Below are 18,414 nucleotides of genomic sequence, written 5' to 3'. Positions count from 1 at the left end.
TAAATGCCTTTGTATGGCCCAAAAATAGTAGTTAGGGGTTCATGACCAGTCAATAATGTGAAATGATGACCATATAAATAATGATGATACCTTCGTTCATCAAGAATTATACTCAATGCTCCTTTTTCTAGCTGAGCATTGTTAGATTCAGCCTTAGTCAGAGTGTGCAAAGCAAAAGCTATTGGTCATTCTTCTCCCGAAGCCAAAGTGAAACTACTGCTTCTACTCCAAAAGGTAAAGCATCGCAAGCAAGCAGTAATGGTAGAAAATGAACAAATACTTCAGTCTTCTGCAAAGCATCTTTGACATCCTTGTATGCTTTCTCACATTGTTGTCCAGTCCTCTGACTGTTTTGCACATAGTAAATTATCCAATGGCTTCAATAATATAGCTACATTAGGAACAAATTTGCCATAATAATTTACTAATCCTAGAAAAGACCTCAATTGTGTCACTTTGTTGGATGTGGTGCTTCTAAAATAGTGTCCGTTTTCTCAGGTGCTTTATTTAGGTCTTTATGATCAATAGCATGACCCAAATACTGGACTGATGTCTGAAAAAAGTCACATTTTTCTTTCTTGATATGCAAACTCAGAGCTTGAAGATGTTCCAATATTGCTTCTAAATTGTTCAAATGCTCTTGTTCATTGGACTGTGTAATTAGAATATCAGCCAGTAACATTGTACACCAGAGAGACCACTTAAAATCCGATCCATCAATCTTTGGAATGGGGCTGGTGTGGATGTTATTCCAAAAGACAATCTTTTATAATGAAAAAGACCTTTATGAGTAACGATGGTAAGCAATGTTTGAGATTCAGCAGCTACATTCATCTGTAAATATGCTGGTGGAAGTTCAATCTTGCTGAATTACTGCCCACCTGATAACCCAGCAAACAAATCTTCAATTAAAAAAAAGCAGATATTGATCAGCACAATGGATTTCTGGTTGTTTTAAAATCTCCACAAATACAAACTGAACCATCTGGTTTTACGACAGGTACAATGGGGGGTAGCCCAGTCACTCATTGTAACCAGCTCTAACACACCAGTGTTAACAAATTGTATTAATTCTTCTTTGACCTCGGGATGAATTGCATATGGCACCGCTCTTGCTTTGAGACCTATTGGTTGACTATTAGGTTTTATCTTAATTTTCACATCGACCAATATGCTGACAGCATTCCAGTGAAGCTTTATCTTCTCCAACCATGATCTTCCAAATACAGCTGGAAAATTACCATGGGCCACATGGAGAGGCAACCCTGCTGTCCACTCATCTCTACATTGACTATGATGTAACCTTTTAACAGCACCATCTCTTCTGTGTAATGTCTTTAAAATCTCACCAGCTAGTTTTAAAGGAAGATGCTTCAGATTTTGTTGGTCTGTCGCCTCAGGAATTATACAGCAGCACCAGTGTCAACCTCCATCCTAAGAGGTTGTCCACTTAGCTTTGGAATCACCCGGAAAGTAGGTGATTCACTCTGTATGGATAAAATGTTCATTTGGAGTTCTTCATCATATTTCTGGATCTTCTGTTACTCACAGTCCGAATTCCTTTCTTCCAAGTTGTAAATTATTTTTGTTGAATGCAACTTGTTCTTTGTCTGGAAGGTACCCAGATTCTTCTTCTGAATATTCTTCTCAGGGAAAGCTGGTCTAGCACAACAATGTGACCCATTTTGCCACAATTCTTGCGTTGACTATCCTTGCTCCAGCTTTCACTCACTCACGAGGGGTCACGGGCTCAAGGTGAGAGCGGCGAAGTATAACTCAGATATTAGAGGGATGTTTTTTACACAGAGGGTGGTGGGGGCCTGGAATGCGCTGTCAAGTAGGGTGGTGGAGGCAGGCACGCTGACATCGTTTAAGACTTACCTGGATAGTCACATGAGCAGCCTGGGAATGGAGGGATACAAACGATTGGTCTAGTTGGACCAAGGAGGGGCACAGGCTTGGAGGGCCGAAGGGCCTGTTTCCTGTGCTGTACTGTTCTTTGTTCTTTGTTCTTTAATGGCCCAGTCTGGGACATCTATGACATGCTTGTTGTTGCTTTGACTTCTTATGGACAGTTCCCAACTCATTACTGTACCAAATTGTGAAGCCTCTTTTGCAGCCAGTTCCATTGACACTGTGATTTCTACTGCTGTATTTACAATCGAAGCATGTCCAGTAAGCAATCTTTCTTCGATAGCCTCACTTTGGAGACTACAAACTAGGCGATTTTGAAGAGTATCTTCCAATAACTCACTAATCTCACAATGGCATTTTTTTGATTTAAATCTGTTGTCTGTGTCAGCCCAAACAAACAAAAGTGCAAAAAAAGAACCAAATCATGTAGGGGTACTTATTCCCGAGCTTAGAATTGAGAGGCAGAGAAGTTATTTTAAACTTCAATAGAAGCTTGGCTCAAGCAGACTATGAACATTTCTGTTCTCCATTTTTTGGAGAAGGTGCCAACATGATAGATCAGAACTGAAAGGTTGTGGCCATTGACCGAACAAGCTGGAGATCTGTTCTCTAGAAACCTGGAGACTCAGGGGCTGAGTGATGTTTAAAATTAGAAAAGGTTTTGTTAGGGTCGATTTGAGAAGCTGTTTCCACTTACAGGCGAGAGATGGAGAATATAAGATAGTTATCAACAAATTCAGGAGAAACATCTTTACGCAGAGGGTGAGGAGAATGTGGTGCTCACCAGTGTAGAGAGTGGTTCAGACAAATAATGTAGAACATTCGAGGTGGAGAAACATAGAAACTAGAAGCAGGAATAGGCCATTCGGCCCTTCGAGCCTGTTCCATCATTCACTTTGATCATGGCTGATCATCAAATTCAGTGGGTGGGATTTTATGGCCTCGCTCAAGCGAGACTGGAAATTCCCGCCTGAGGTCAACTTCCGTTGTCCACCCCTCGCCTGCCATGGAATCGGAGCTCCAATTCCATGGCGGGTGAGGCAGTAGAATTCCGGCAAATATCTGATCTCACCTTCCCGCCCCCCCTTATCCCTCGATCCCTTTATCCCCAAGAGCTATATCTAATTTTTTCTTGAAATCAGACAATGTTTTGGCTTCAATTACTTTCTGTGGGAGTGAATTCCACACATTCACCGCCCTCTGGGTGAAGAAATTTCTCCTCACCTCAGTTCTAAAACTCATTAACGATAGTCAACATGGTTTTGTGAGAGGGAGGTCATGCCTCACGAACCTGGTGGTGTTTTTTGAAGAAGTGACCAAAATGGTTGACGAAGGAAGGGCCGTGGATGTTGTCTATATGGACTTTAGTAAAGCGTTTGACAAAGTCCCTCATGGTAGGCTAGTGAAAAAGGTTGGATCCCATGGGATAAAGGGGGAGGTGGCTAGATGGGTGGAGAACTGGCTTGGTCATAGAAGACAGAGGGTGGTAGTGGAAGGGTCTTTTTCCGGCTGGAGGCCTGTGACTAGTGGTGTACCGCAGGGCTCTGTATTGGGACCTCTGCTGTTTGTGATTTATATAAATGATCTGGAAGAAGGAGTAACTGGGGTGATCAGTAAGTTTGCGGACGACACAAAACTGGCAGGACTTGCAGATAGTGAGGAACATTGTCAGAGGCTACAGAAGGATATAGATAGGCTGGAAATTTGGGCAAGGAAATGGCAGATGGAGTTCAATCCTGATAAATGCGAAGTGATGCATTTTGGTGGGAATAATGTAGGGAGGAGCTACACGATAAATGGAAGAACCATAAAGGGTGTAGAGACGCAGAGGGACCTGGGTGTGCAAGTCCACAGATCTTTGAAGGTGACGTCACAGGTGGAGAAGGTGGTGAAGAAGGCATATGGCAAGCTTGCCTTTATAGGACGGGGCATAGAGTATAAAAGTTGGGGTCTGATGTTGCAGATGTATAGAACGTTGGTTCGGCCGCATTTGGAATACTGCGTCCAGTTCTGGTCGCCACACTACCAGAAGGACGTGGAGGCTTTGGAGAGAGTACAGAGGAGGTTTACCAGGATGTTGCCTGGTATGGAGGGGCTTGGTTATGAGGAGAGATTGGGGAAACTGGGGTTGTTCTCCTTGGAAAGACGGAGGATGAGGGGAGACTTAATAGAGGTGTATAAAATTATGAAAGGCATAGATAGGGTGAACGGTGGGAAGCTTTTCCCCGGGTCGGTGGTGACGTTCACGAGGGGTCATAGGTTCAAGGTGAAGGGGGGGAGGTTTAACACAGATATCAGAAGGACATATTTCACACAGAGGGTCGTGGGGGCCTGGAATGTGTTGCCGGGCAAGGTGGTGGAGGCGGACACACTGGGAACGTTTAAGACTTATCTAGACAGCTATATGAACGGAGTGGGAATGGAGGGATACAAAAGAGTGGTCTAGTTTGGACCAGGGAGCGGCGCGGGCTAATTGTTCCTGGTTTCTCGTTTCAAGGCTTCATTCTACGATCATCTTGCTGGTGCCAGTACAGAGTGAGACTGCGGATAGTTGGGAACCTGTCTCGGGGGCAGGGAATTCATATGGTGTTCGTGGAAGTGGAAATGACTAGGGTTGGGAAGCATTTTCCGATCGGGGCCATTGTGATCTCCTGGACTCGTTTCGATCGCCTCATGGGGACGGAGAGGAATTTCCCAGATTTTTTTTTTTTCCCCATATTGGCCCTGGGGTTTTTCACTCTGGGTTTTCGCCTCTCCCTGGAGATCACATGGTCTGGAATGGGGGGGTGGGGGTAAGTTAATAGGTTGTAATGAACAAAGCATCATAGCTGTGAGGGACAGCTCGGTGGATAGGATATTGGTATGTAGATAGGCTGGAAAATTGGGTGGGGATCCTGGATTCAGGATTCAATCCTGGACCGGGGAGCGGCGCGGGCTTGGAGGGCCGAAGGGCCTGTTCCTGTGCTGTATTGTTCTTTGTTCTTTGTTCTTTGTTCTTTGTTTACCCCTTATCCTCAAACTATGACCCCTAGTTCTGGATTCCCCCACCATTGGGAACATTCTTTCTGAATCTACCCTGTCTAACCCTGTTAGAATTTTATAAGTTTCTATGAGATCCCCTCTCACTCTTCTAAACTCCAGTGAATATAATCCTAACTGATTTAGCCTCTCCTCATATGACAGACCTGCCATCCCAGGAATCACCCTGGTAAACCTTCGCTGTACTCTCTCTATAGCAAACATAGAAACATAGAAGATAGGAGCAGTAGGAGGCCATTTGGCCCTTCGAGCCTGCTCTGCCATTCATCACGATCATGGCTGATCATCCAACTCAATAGCCCAATCCTGCTTTCTCCCCATAACCTTTGATCCCATTCGCCCCAAGTGCTATATTCAGCCGCCTCTTGAATAATTCAATGTTTTGGCATCAACTACTTCCTGTGGTAATGAATTCCACAGCCTCACCACTCTTTGGGTGAAGAAATGTCTCCTCATCTCCGTCCTACAAGGTCTACCCTGAATCCTCAGCCGTGACCCCTGGTTCTGGACTCCTCCACCATCGGGAACATCCTCCCTGCATCTACCCTGTCTAGTCCTGTTAGAATTTTATAATGCTTTATGCGATTCCCCCTCAAAGACATTCTTCCTCAGATAAAGATACCAAAACTGCATAGAAGGTATACCCACGAGGGAGAAGCAAACAGAGAGTTATACTGGGAGGGTGAGATGTGGAGGAGAGGGGTGGGGGGTTAATGGGTAGCTGTCACATAGACATTGGGATCATTTGGATGCGAGGGCCTGTTTCTGTGTTTTCTAACTCTGTAACCCTGTGAAATTCAGTGACTTACCTGGGCTGATTTAGTAGTTCGGACAGGTCGTGCCCGAGTCCATGCCCTCTCCTGGATATCAGAGTGGTCACGGCTGTGATAGACTTTCTCCCCCACACTCATCGGCAGGAGGTAGAGATGGAGACACAGGGACAGCACTCCAGCACTCAGAGACTTCATGGTCCTCACTGCTGGAAGACAGTTGTCTGCAAGACTCTCGGTTTCTCCCCGGGAGGACAGGATCAGTCCGTTCACTGCAATGGGTACTCGGCGGATGATAGTCGCTCCTCTTGGTCACGTTTCCACCTGAGAGGTGATAGTCTGTGCGAGAGAGAAAAATTCAAAAGATGCAGGAGCCAAACCATTTGATACCATCGAGAGAGTGTCATTCATAGACTCACAAACGTTTACAGCACAGGAGGAGGCCATTTGGCCCATCATGTCCACGTCGGTCGACAAAGATCTGACTACACTCATCCCATTCTCCAGTGCTGGGCCCATAGCCCTGGATGTTATGGCAGTGCAAGTGAATACCTCAATACTTCTCAAATATTTTGGGTTCCTGCCTCTACCACCCTTCCAGGCAGGGTTGGCGATGGCCTGGTGGTATTATCGCTCGACTATTAGTCCAGAAACTCAGCTAATGCTCTGGGGACCCGGGTTCGAATCCCGCCACGGCAGATGGTGGAATCTGAATTCAATAAAAAAAATCTGGAATTAAGAATCTACTGATGAAACCATTGTCGATTGTCAGAAAAACCCATCTGGTTCACTTTAGGGAAGGAAATCTGCCGTCCTTACCTGGTCTGGCCTACTTGTGACTCCAAAGCCACAGCAATGTGGTTGACTCTCAACTCCCCTCTTAGCTTTACACCTCTTAACTTAAATCTGTCCCCCCCCAACCCTGCCCGCCACCCCTCCCCCCCTGGTTAGTGACCCGTCTATGAATGGAAATAATGCCTCCCTATCCACCCTATCAATGCCCCTCCTAATCTTATCCATCTCTATCAGGTCCCCTCTCAACCTTCACTGTTCTAAAGAAAACAGCTCCAGATTATCCAATCTCTCCTCTAAGCTCAGAGCCTCGAGCCCAGGCAGCATCCTGGTGAATCTCCTCTGCACCCTCTCCAGTGCAATCACATCCTTCCTATAAAGTGGTGACCAGAACTGCACCCAGTACTCTAGTTGTGGCCTCACCAGTGTTTTATATAGTTCCAGCATGACCCCCCTGTTCTTGTATTCTAGGCTTCAGCTAATAAAGAAAGGCAAGTATCCCATTTGAGAAAGGACTTGCGATGAGGATTAGGGAGAATCCTTAGACATTCTATAAATACATTAAAGATAAGATGTTAACCAGAGAAAGAGTCAGGCCCATGAGAGACCGAGGGGGCAATCTGTGTGTGAAGCCGAAGGACATTGGAAGGGTTTAAATGAATACTTCTCATCGGACTTCACTCAGGAAAAGGAGAAAATAGGGACAGAATTCAGGAAGAGGGACTGTGAGGTACTTGCACAGTTTGACATTGGAAATGGAGAGGTATTGGAGGCTTTGACAGGCTTGAAACTGGACAAAGTTAGGGGTGGCACGGTAGCACAGTGGTTAGCACTGCTGCTTCACAGCTCCAGGGACCTGGGTTCGACTCCCGGCTTGGGTCACTGTCTGTGTGGAGTTTGCACATTCTCCTCGTGTCTGTGTGGGTTTCCTCCGGGTGCTCCGGTTTCCTCCCACAGTCCAAAGATGTGCGGGTTAGGTTGATTGGCCATGCTAAAATTGCCCCTTAGTGTCCTGGGATGCGTAGATTAGAGGGATTAGTGGGTAAATGTGTAGGGATATGGGGGTGGGGCCTGGGTGGGATTGTGGTCGGTGCAGACTCGATGGGCCGAATGGCCTCTTTCTGCACTGTAGGGTTTCTATTCTATTCTAAATCCTGGCCCGGATAAATTGCATCCCGGTTAATGTGGCTCCACTTTTCAGGAAGGGTGGTGGAGATGACCCAGGAAATCACAGACTGATGAATCGCTCGTCAGTGGTGGGGAAACTATTGGAGAAAATTCTGAAGGAGCGAATTAATCTCCATTTGGAAAGGCATGGGTTAATTAGGGATAATGATGTGGAGATGCCGGCGTTGGACTGGGGTAAACACAGTAAGAAGTTTAACAACACCAGGTTAAAGTCCAACAGGTTTATTTGGTAGCAAAAGCCACGCAAGCTTTCGGAGCTCCAAGCCCCTTCTTCAGGTGAGGGATAGCCAGCGTGGCTTTGTCAGAGGGAGGTCATGACCAACAAATTTGTTAGAATTTTTCAAAAATGTGACCAGGTGTGTGGATGAGGGAAGTTCAGTTGATGTAGTTGATTTGGATTTTAGCAAAGCCTTTGACAAGGTCCCACATGGGAGACTGATTGAGATGGTTAAAGCACATGGAATTCAGGGAAACTTAGTGAGATGGATCAGAAACTGGCTCAGTGATAGGACACAAACGGTAGTGGTGGAACATAAACAGAAAATGCTGGAAAATCTCAGCAGGTCTGACAGTATCTGCGGGGAGAGAATAGAGCCAACGTTTTGAGTCTAGATGACCCTTTGTCAGGGTCGTGGTAGACGGCTGTTCAAGTGACTGGAGGCCGGTGCCCAGCGGTGTACCACAAGGCTCAGTGCTGGGACCCTTACTGTTATATACATAAACGATATAGATGATAACGTGGGGGTAATGATAAGTGAATTTTCAGATGACACCAAGATTGGTAGAGTGGTTAATAGTGAAGGTGATGGTTGATAACTTTGGAAGAAGTAACAAGACAAGGGAGTACTCAGTGAATGGCAGGACACTGGGAAGCTCAGAGGAACAGAGGGATCTTGGGGTAATTATTCACAGATCCCTGAAGACAGCAGAACAGGTGAATGTGATGGTTAAGAAAGCATATGGAACACTTGCTTTTATCAGTCATGGCATAGAGTGTAAGAACGAGGAGGTGATATCTTGGAACTATACAGAACATTGATTAGGCCACAGCTGGAGTACTGTGCGCAGTCCTGGTCTCCTCACCAGAGAGGGCACAGAGGAGATTCACCAGGATGTTGCCTGGGATGGAGTATTTGAGCTATAAGGCGAGACTGGATTGTTTTCTTTAGAGCAGAGAAGGCTGAGGGGGGACATAATAAGATTATGAGGGGTATGGACAGGGTGAGTAGGAAGCAGCTGTTCCCCATGGTTGAGGGGTCGTCATGAGGGGGCGAAGTTTTAGGGTGAGGGGCAGGAGATTCAGAGGGGATTTGAGAAAAACCTATTCACTCAGAGGGTGGTGGGAATCTGGAATGCACTGCCTGGGGAAGGTAGTGAAGCCGGAAACCTTATAAAAACCTTTAAAAAGTCATAGAGTCATAGAGGTTTACAGCATGGAAACAGGCCCTTCGGCCCAACTTGTCCATGCCGCCCTTTTTTTAAAAAAACCCTAAGCTAATCCCAATTGCCCACATTTGGCCCAGATCCCTCTATACCCATTGTACCCATGTAACTATCCAAATGCTTTTTAAAAGATAAAATTGTACCCGCCTCTACTACTCCCTCTGGCAGCTTGTTCCAGACACTCACCATCCTCTGTGTGAAACAATTGCCCCTCTGGACACTTTTGTATCTCTCCCTTCTCACCTTACACCTATGCCCTCTAGTTTTAGACTCCCCTACCTTTGGGAAAAGATATTGACTATCTAGCTGATCTATGCCCCTCATTATTTTATAGACTTCTAGAAGGTCACCCCTCAGCCTTCTACGCTCCAGAGAAAAAAGTCCCAGTCTATTCAGCCTCTCCTTATAACTCAATCCATCAAGTCCCGGTAGCATCCGAGTAAATCTTTTCTGCACTCTTTCTAGTTTAATAATATCCTTTCTATAATAGGGTGATCAGAATTGCACACAGTATTCCAAGTGTGGCCTTACCAATGTCTTGTACAACTTCAACAAGACATCCCAACTCCTGTATTCAATGTTCTGACCAATGAAACCAAGCATGCCGAATACCTTCTTCATCACTCTGTCCACCTGTGACTCCATTTTCAAGGAGCTATGAACATGTACCCCTCGATCTCTTTGTTCTGTAACTCTCCCCAATGCCCTACCATTAACTGAGTAAGTCCTGTCCTGGTTCAATCTACCAAAATGCATCACCTTGCATTTGTCTAAATTAAACTCCATCTGCCATTCGTCAGCCCACTGGCCCAATTGATCAAGATCCTGTTGCAATTGGAGATAACGTTCTTCACTGTCCACTATGCCATCAATTCTTGGTGTCATCTGCAACCTGACTAACCGTGCCCCCTATATTCTCATCCAAGTCATTAATATAAATGACAAATAACAGTGGACCCAGCACTGATCCTTGAGGCCTCCAGTTTGACAAACAACTCTCTACAACCACCCTCTGGCTTCTGTCAAGAAGCCAATTTTGTATCCATTTAGATACCTCACCCTGGATCCCGTGAGATTTAACTTTATGCAACAACCTATCATGCGGTACCTTGTCAAAGGCCTTGCTAAAGTCCATGTAGACAACATCAACTGCACTGCCTTCATCTACCTTCTTGGTTATCCCTCCAAAAAAGTATTTGGATGAGCATTTGAAATATCATAATATTGAAGGATACAGGACAGGAAAATGGGATTAGTGTAAATTTGGTGGTAGTTGTAGTCAGTGCAGACTCAATGGACTGAAGGGCCTTTTCTATGCTGTATGACTCTATGCCTCTATATGTCTTCTTAACCACCGTATCTACCTGCCCTGCTACCTTCAGGAATCTGTGGATATGCGCTCCAAGCTCCCTCTGACCCTCAGTACTTCCCGGTGCCTTCCCATTCACAGTCTAATCCTTTGTCTTGTTAGCTCTCCCCAGTGCATTAGCTCACACTTTTCTGGGTTCAATTCCATTTACCACTGCTCTGCTCACCTGACGTTGATATCCTCCTGCAGTGTCCGCTTATTCTCCTCACTATTTACCATCCTAACAATTTTCAATTCATCCCCAAACTTACTGATCATACCTCCGACATTTGAGTCCAAATTATTAATGTACACGACGAATCACAACCCATCACCAAGCCCCGCTCCGGATTGGCAATGCCCCAGAACTGGACAAAACTCTGCAATAAACCCAGGTCACTACAACAGAACATCTCAAAGTGTCTCACACAGTGAGTCAGAAAGAAAACAGGATCAGGGGGAGGCCATTCAGCCCTTCAAGCCTGCTACACGGGAACAGGAGGAGGCCATTCAGCCCTTCAAGCCTGCTACACGGGAACAGGAGGAGTCCATTCAGCCCCTCAAGCCTGCTGCACGGGAACAGAAGGAGGCCATTCAGCCCCTCAAGCCTGCTGCACGGGAACAGGAGGAGGCCATTCAGCCCCTCATCCTGCTGCACGGGAACAGGAGGAGGCCATTCAGCCCCTCAAGCCTGCTACACGGGAACAGGAGGAGTCCATTCAGCCCCTCAAGCCTGCTGCACGGGAACAGGAGGAGGCCATTCAGCCCTTCAAGCCTGCTACACAGGAACAGGGGGAGGCCATTCAGCCCCCTGAACCTGTTACACAGGAACAGGGGGAGGCGATTCTGCCCCCTGAACCTGTTACACAGGAACAGGAGGAGCCCATTCAGCCCCTCAAGCCTGCTACACAGGAACAGGAAAGAGACCATTCAGCCCCTCGAGTCTGTCACACAGGAATAGGAGAAGCCTATTCAGCCCCTCGAGCCTGCTACTCAGGAACAGGAGGAGACTTTTCAGCCCCTCAAGCCTGTTACACAGGAACATGGATTGAGTTTTTTGAAGGGGTAACCAAGGAGGTAGATGAGGGCAGTGCAGTTGATGTTGTCTACATGGACTTTAGCAAGGCCTTTGACAAGGTACCGCATGGTAGGTTGTTGCATAAAGTTAAATCTCACGGGATCCAGGGTGAGGTATCTAAATGGATACAAAATTGGCTTCTTGACAGAAGCCAGAGGGTGGTTGTAGGAGGTTGTTTTTCAAACTGGAGGCCTGTGACCAGCGGTGTGCCTCAGAGATCAGTGCTGGGTCCACTGTTATTTGTCATTTATATTAATAATTTGGATGAGAATATAGGAGGCATGGTTAGTAAGTTTGCAGATGACACTAAGATTGGTGGCATAGTGGACAGTGAAGAAAGTTATTTCCAATTGCAACGGGATCTTGATCAATTGGGCCAGTGGGCTGACGAATGGCAGATGGAGTTTAATTTAGATAAATGCGAGGTGATGCATTTTGGTAGATTGAACCAGGGCAGGACTTACTCAGTTAATGGTAGGGTGTTGGGGAGAGTTACAGAACAAAGAGATCTAGGGGTACATGTTCATAGCTCCTTGAAAGTGGAGTCACAGGTGGACAGAGTGGTGAAGAAGGCATTCGGCATGCTTGGTTTCATCGGTCAGAACATTGAATACAGGAGTTGGAATGTCTTGTTGAAGTTGTACAAGACATTGGTAAGGCCACACTTGGAATACTGTGTGCAATTCTGGTCACCCTATTATAGAAAGGATATTATTAAACTAGAAAGAGTGCAGAAAAGATTTACTAGGATGCTACTGGGACTTTGATGGTTTGAGTTATAAGGAGAGGCTGGATAGACTGGGACTTTTTTCCCTGGAGTGTAGGAGGCTTAGGGGTGATCTTATAGATGTCTATAAAATAATGAGGGGCATGGTTAAGGTAGATAGTCAACATCTTTTCCCAAAAGTAGGGGATCTAAAACTAGAGGGCATAGGTTTAAGGTGAGAGATACAAAAGTGTCCAGAGGGGCAATTTTTTCACACAGAGGGTGGTGAGTGTCTGGAACAAGCTGCCAGAGGGAGTAGTAGAGGCGGGTACAATTTTGTCTTTTAAAAAGCATTTAGACAGTTACATGGGTACGATGGGTATAGAGGGATTTGGGCCAAATGCGGGCAATTGGGATTAGCTTAATGGTAAAAACTGGACGGCATGGACAAGTCGGGCCGAAGGGCCTGTTTCCATGCTGTAAACCTCTGTGACTCTATAACAGGAGGAGGCCATTCAGCCCGTCAAGCCTGTTAAATAAAAATAGGAGCAGATCGGTTAGCCCCCTGGAGTCTGATCTGTATCTCAACTCCATCTTAGCAGCCTTTGTTGTGAAACCTTTGATACCTTTACTGGACAAAGTTAAATGTTAATTTTAACATTTTGAGGTGATCTGTCATCCTTGACAGCCTTCGAGGGAGAGAGTTCCAGACTTCCACTCTCCTTTGTGTGAGGAAGTGCTTCCTGACATGCCCCCCTAGACAGCCTGACTCCAACTTTAATATTCCCCCCATGTACTGGACCCCCCTCCACTCCCCCCCTCCCCCCTCCCCACACCCCCTTCCCCTGCCAGAGGAAATCATTTCTCTTTATCTGTCTTACCAAAATATTTAATCATCTTAAACACCTCAAATTAGATCATCCTTAATCCTCCAGACTCGAGGGAATACATACCTCGACTGTGAAACCTGTCCTCAGAATTTAACCCTTTCGGGGTATAATTATATTCAGTCTCACAGCAAACAAAAAATACACACAGACACAAATCAGCACATACCTAACAATACAAACCACACAGTCACACAGCGACACTTCACACTCCCACACACACACACACTCACACTCCCACACACACTCACACACACACACTCACACACTCCCACACACACACTCACACACTCCCACACACACTCACACACACACACTCATACACACACTCACACAAACACACACACACTCACTCACACACAAACACTCACTCACATACTCACACACACACTCAGACACACTCACACACACAAACACACAAACATGCTCAGACACACACACACACTCACACACACACACACTCACACACACTCACACACACACACACTCACACACACTCACACTCACACACACACACTCGCACACACTTACACACGCGCACGCACACACACACTCACACACTCACTCACACACTCACTCACACACACACTCACACACACACACGCACACACACACTCAGACACACTCACACACTCACACACGCACACACACACACTCAGACACACTCACACACACACACGCACACACTCACACATACACACTCACACACACTCACACACGCACACACACACACTCACACACACACAAACACTCACACACTCACTCACACACACTCACTCACATACTCACACACACGCTCAGACACACACACTCACTCACTCACACACACTCACTCACACACACACACACACACACACACACACTCACACACACACACTCACTCACACACACACACACTCACACACACACACACACTCACTCACACACACTCCCACACACACACTCACACACAGACACTCACACACAGACACTCACACACACACACTCCCACACACACACACGCACACACACTCACACACAGACACTCACACACCCACACTCCCACACAGACACTCACACACACACACTCCCACACACACACACTCCCACACACACACACACTCACACACAGACACTCACACACAGACACTCACACACACACTCACACACACACACAGACACTCTTCCACACACACACACACACACTCACACACACTCACACACACACGCACTCACACACACACACACACACACTCAACACACACACTCTCCCACACACACACACACTCGCACACAGACACTCACACACACACTCCCACACACACACTCACACACAGACACTCACACACTCACACACAGACACTCACACACACACTCCCACACACACACACTCACACACAGACACTCACACACACAGACACACAGACACACACACACTCCCACACACACACACTCACACACAGACACTCCCACACACATATTCTCACACACTCCCACACACACACATATTCTCACACACACACACAGGAACACACACTATCTCACACTTACATACACACATGTAGAAATAGTTGCTGATACATTTACACATTAATAGGGTGGAATGTGTTTAAGATTTCTGGTTACTATTGAAGAATTTGTTGTGTGTGTATTACTCAGTAACTGACTGTCACTCTTGGGAATTCTGTACTCCTGTCTAACCCTTTCCAATGGGGAGATGAATCCAGTGCGCATGAGGAAGAATCCGGGCTCTGAACATTCTTCACTTATTACACCAAGCGGAGGGGGCACAGAAATGGCGCAGTGTGAGCATTGCACCAGTCAGGTGGGGAGGGTAACTGGTGTAAAGGGGAGTCCTTGCCCTGCTCCTAATGGGGCAACGATATGACTCTTTCTGAAATGAGCGGACAGATAATCCCGTGTACAGGGATGGGGTTTGATGTTGAAGCAGTTTTGTCAGAGTGTCTGCTTCACTGGCAACCTTTGAAATAGAGTTGATTCAATGCCTCACTTGCCCTCTCCTGGTGCTCAGGGGGTGACTGGCTCAGTCTGACCAACTGCCCACTCCTTAGCCTCTGGCCCCGTGCACAGATCCAAATGGCACGCAGAGCTCAGTGAAAGGCTGGACTTTATCTCAGGGCATTATGAATACAAGAGAATAGACATGATGTTATACAGCTCTGGTTAAATCCCATCTGGATTAACTGCTTTTAGCTTTATGTATCTAACCTCAGGAATGAGAGTCTTTATATCCACAGATCTTTAATGTAAAGAAACATAGAAACTAGAAGCAGGAGGAGGCCATTCAGCCCTTCGAGCCTGCTGCCATTCATTCTGATCATGACTGATCATCGAATTCAATATCCTGACCCCCCCCCCTTCCCCCCCCATATCCCTCGAGCCCTTTAGCCCCAAGAGCTATATCTAATTTCTTCTTAAAATCAGACAAGGTTTTGGCGTCAAGATGAGGGTTCACTGCAGTTACACAAAGCTCAGGATATATTACCACTGGACAATTCTGGGCGTTGGACAATACCGTGGCCTTGGAAAATGTGCACATTTACCAGAGTGTTTATGAAATTTATTTATGGGATGTGGGCTTCGCTGGCTGCCCAGCATTTATTACCCATCCCTCATTACCCTTGAGAAGGTGGTGGTGAGCTGTCTTCTAGAACCGCTGCTGTCCCTGAGGTGTAGGTACACCCACAGTGCTGTTAGAGACTGAGTTACAGGATTTTGACCCAGTGACAGTGAAGGAACGGTGATATATTTCCAAGTCAGGATGGTGAGTGGCTTGGAGGGGAACTTCCAAGTGGTGAATGTTTCTGGATGTGGTGCCAATCAAGTGGGGCTGCTTTGTCCTGGATGGTGTCGAGCTTCTTGAGTGTTGTTGGAGCTGCAGCCATCCAGGCAAGTGGAGAACATTCCATCTGAACACTCCTGACTTGTGCCTTGTCGATGATGGACAGGCTTCGTGGAGTCAAGAGGTGAGTTGCCCTCTGCAGAATTCCCAGCCTCTGACCTGCTCTGGTAGCCACAGTGTTTATATGGCTGGGTCCAGTTGAGTTTCTGGTCAATGGTAACCCTCAGGATGTTGATAGTGGGAGATTCAGTGATGGTTACACCATTGAATTTCAACGGGTGATTGTTAGATTCTCTCTTGTTGGTGATGGTCATTGTCTGCACTTGTGTGGCGCGAATGTTATTTGCCGCTTGTCAGCCCAAGCCTGGATATTGTCCAGATCTTGTTGCATTTGAACACGGACTGCTTCAGTACCTGAGGAGTCGCGAATGGTGCTGAACATTGTGCAATCATCGGCAAACATCCCCACTTCTGACCTTATGATGGAGGGAAGGTTATTGATGAAGCAGCTGAAGATGGTTGGGCCGAGGACACTAACCCTGAGGGACTCCTGCAGAGATGTCCTGGAGCTGAGATGACTGACCTCCAACCACAACAAAGTTTGCCCCTGTACTTGCTGAATATGAGCAGGACTCTAATTGTTAGCTAATGTGGAGAGGTGACAGGAACTCGGTTTACAGTCTCTGGAATCTAGAATGTTACGGGGTGATTTAACTGAGGTCTTGAGGATTTTGAAAGGAATGATAAGATATACATGAACAGGAGGAGGCCATTCAGTCCCTTGAGACTGTCCCGACAGTCAGTGAGATGGTGGTTGATATGTGCACTTTTGACCCATTCCGTTAGTCACAAAAATCTCAGTTTTAAAGTTTATTTATTTATTGTCACAAGATAGGCTTACATTAACACTGCAATGAAGTTATTGTGAAAATCCCTTAATCGCCACACTCAAGCATCTGGGTACACTGAGGGAGAATTTAAGCATGGCCAATGCACCTAACCAGCACGTGAGAGGAAACCAGAGCGCCCGGAGGAAACCCACGCAGACACGGGGAGAACGTGCAGACGTTGCACAGACAGTGACCCAAGCTGGGAATCAAACCTGGGTCCCTGGCGCTGTGAGGCAGCAGTGCTAACCACTGTGCCACCGGGCCATGAGCAATAATCCATGGATTGTGCGAGTGAGTTCCAACTTCTCTCACTCTTTCTGTGTGAAAATGTTTTCTCATTTCGCCGCTGAGAAGCCTGGCTCTAATCTTAACACAATGTCCCCTGGTCATGGACGCTGGGTATAGTTACTATCTAGCCTATCAGTTCCCCTTAATAGCTGAACATTTTGAACAAATCACCTCTTAATCTTCTAAATGCCATGGATTAGAACCCAGCCATCTTCCTTTGTATGAGGTATGACTCCAATGAGTGGAGACATCATTGCTATTTAGCCTGCAGCTCAGAATCCTGTCTTTGTTTGTTGTTTGTTTAATGTGTGATTATGGAAAATTAGGCTACAGATATTGTGACTCTAGAATATTCTGTTCCTGCCAAGTTTCTTTTTCAAGAACTGTAAGACGAAGTTTTTTTTAATTCCCCCATGGGATGTGAGCGTCACTGGCTGGTTTGAACTTTACTGAGCCGTAACCTTGACAATTGAATGGCTTGCTGAGCCAATTCAGAGGCAGTTATGAGTCAACCACATTGCTGTGGCTCTGGGAGTCACACATAGGTAAGGATGGCAGATTTCCTTCCTGGAATGGCACAGTGGCACTGTGGTTAGCACTGCTGCCCCACAGTGCCAGGGACCCAGGTTCAATTCTGGCCTTGGGTCACTGTCTGTGTGGAGTTTGCATGTTCTCCTCGTGTCTGCGTGGGTTTCCTCCGTACGCTCTGGTTTCCTCCCACAGTCCAAAGATGTGCAGGTTAGGTTGATTCATAGAGTCATAGAGGTTTACAGTATGGAAACAGACCCTTTGGACAACTTATCCTTGCTGCCCCTTCTTTTAGAACCATAGAACCATAGAAAATTACAGCTCAGAAACAGGCCTTTTGGCCCTTCTTGTCTGTGCCGAACCATTTTATGCCTAGTCCCACTGACCTGCACTTGGACCATATCCCTCCACACCCCTCTCATCCATGAACCCGTCCAAGTTTTTCTTAAATGTTAAAAGTGACCCCGCATTTACCACTTTATCCGGCAGCTCATTCCACACTCCCACCACTCTCTGCGTGAAGAAGCCCCCCCTAATATTCCCTTTAAACTTTTCTCCTTTCACCCTTAACCCATGCCCTCTGGTTTTTTTCTCCCCGAGCCTCAGCGGAAAAAGCCTGCTCGCATTCACTCTATCTATACCCATCAAAATCTTATACACCTCCATCAAATCTCCCCTCAATCTTCTACGCTCCAGGGAAT

General features: G+C 46.5%; 1 protein-coding gene across 1 annotated transcript in view; it reads right to left on the bottom strand.

The window, feature by feature from the left end:
• LOC144505415 (matrix metalloproteinase-21-like) overlaps positions 1-5,921 on the bottom strand; it is a 30,527-nt gene extending 24,606 nt beyond the window's left edge. Inside the window, exon 1 of the mRNA XM_078231551.1 lies at positions 5,763-5,921. Within this exon, the coding sequence (XP_078087677.1) occupies positions 5,763-5,921 (159 nt within the window). The remainder of the gene's footprint in view (positions 1-5,762) is intronic.
• Between the last annotated feature and the right edge of the window lie 12,493 nt (positions 5,922-18,414).

This window comes from Mustelus asterias, chromosome 1 (genome assembly GCF_964213995.1).
Source record: "Mustelus asterias chromosome 1, sMusAst1.hap1.1, whole genome shotgun sequence".
Taxonomy (NCBI): domain Eukaryota; kingdom Metazoa; phylum Chordata; class Chondrichthyes; order Carcharhiniformes; family Triakidae; genus Mustelus; species Mustelus asterias.
Note: the sequence above shows the minus strand (reverse complement) of the source record. Positions and strands in the feature narration are given on the sequence as shown.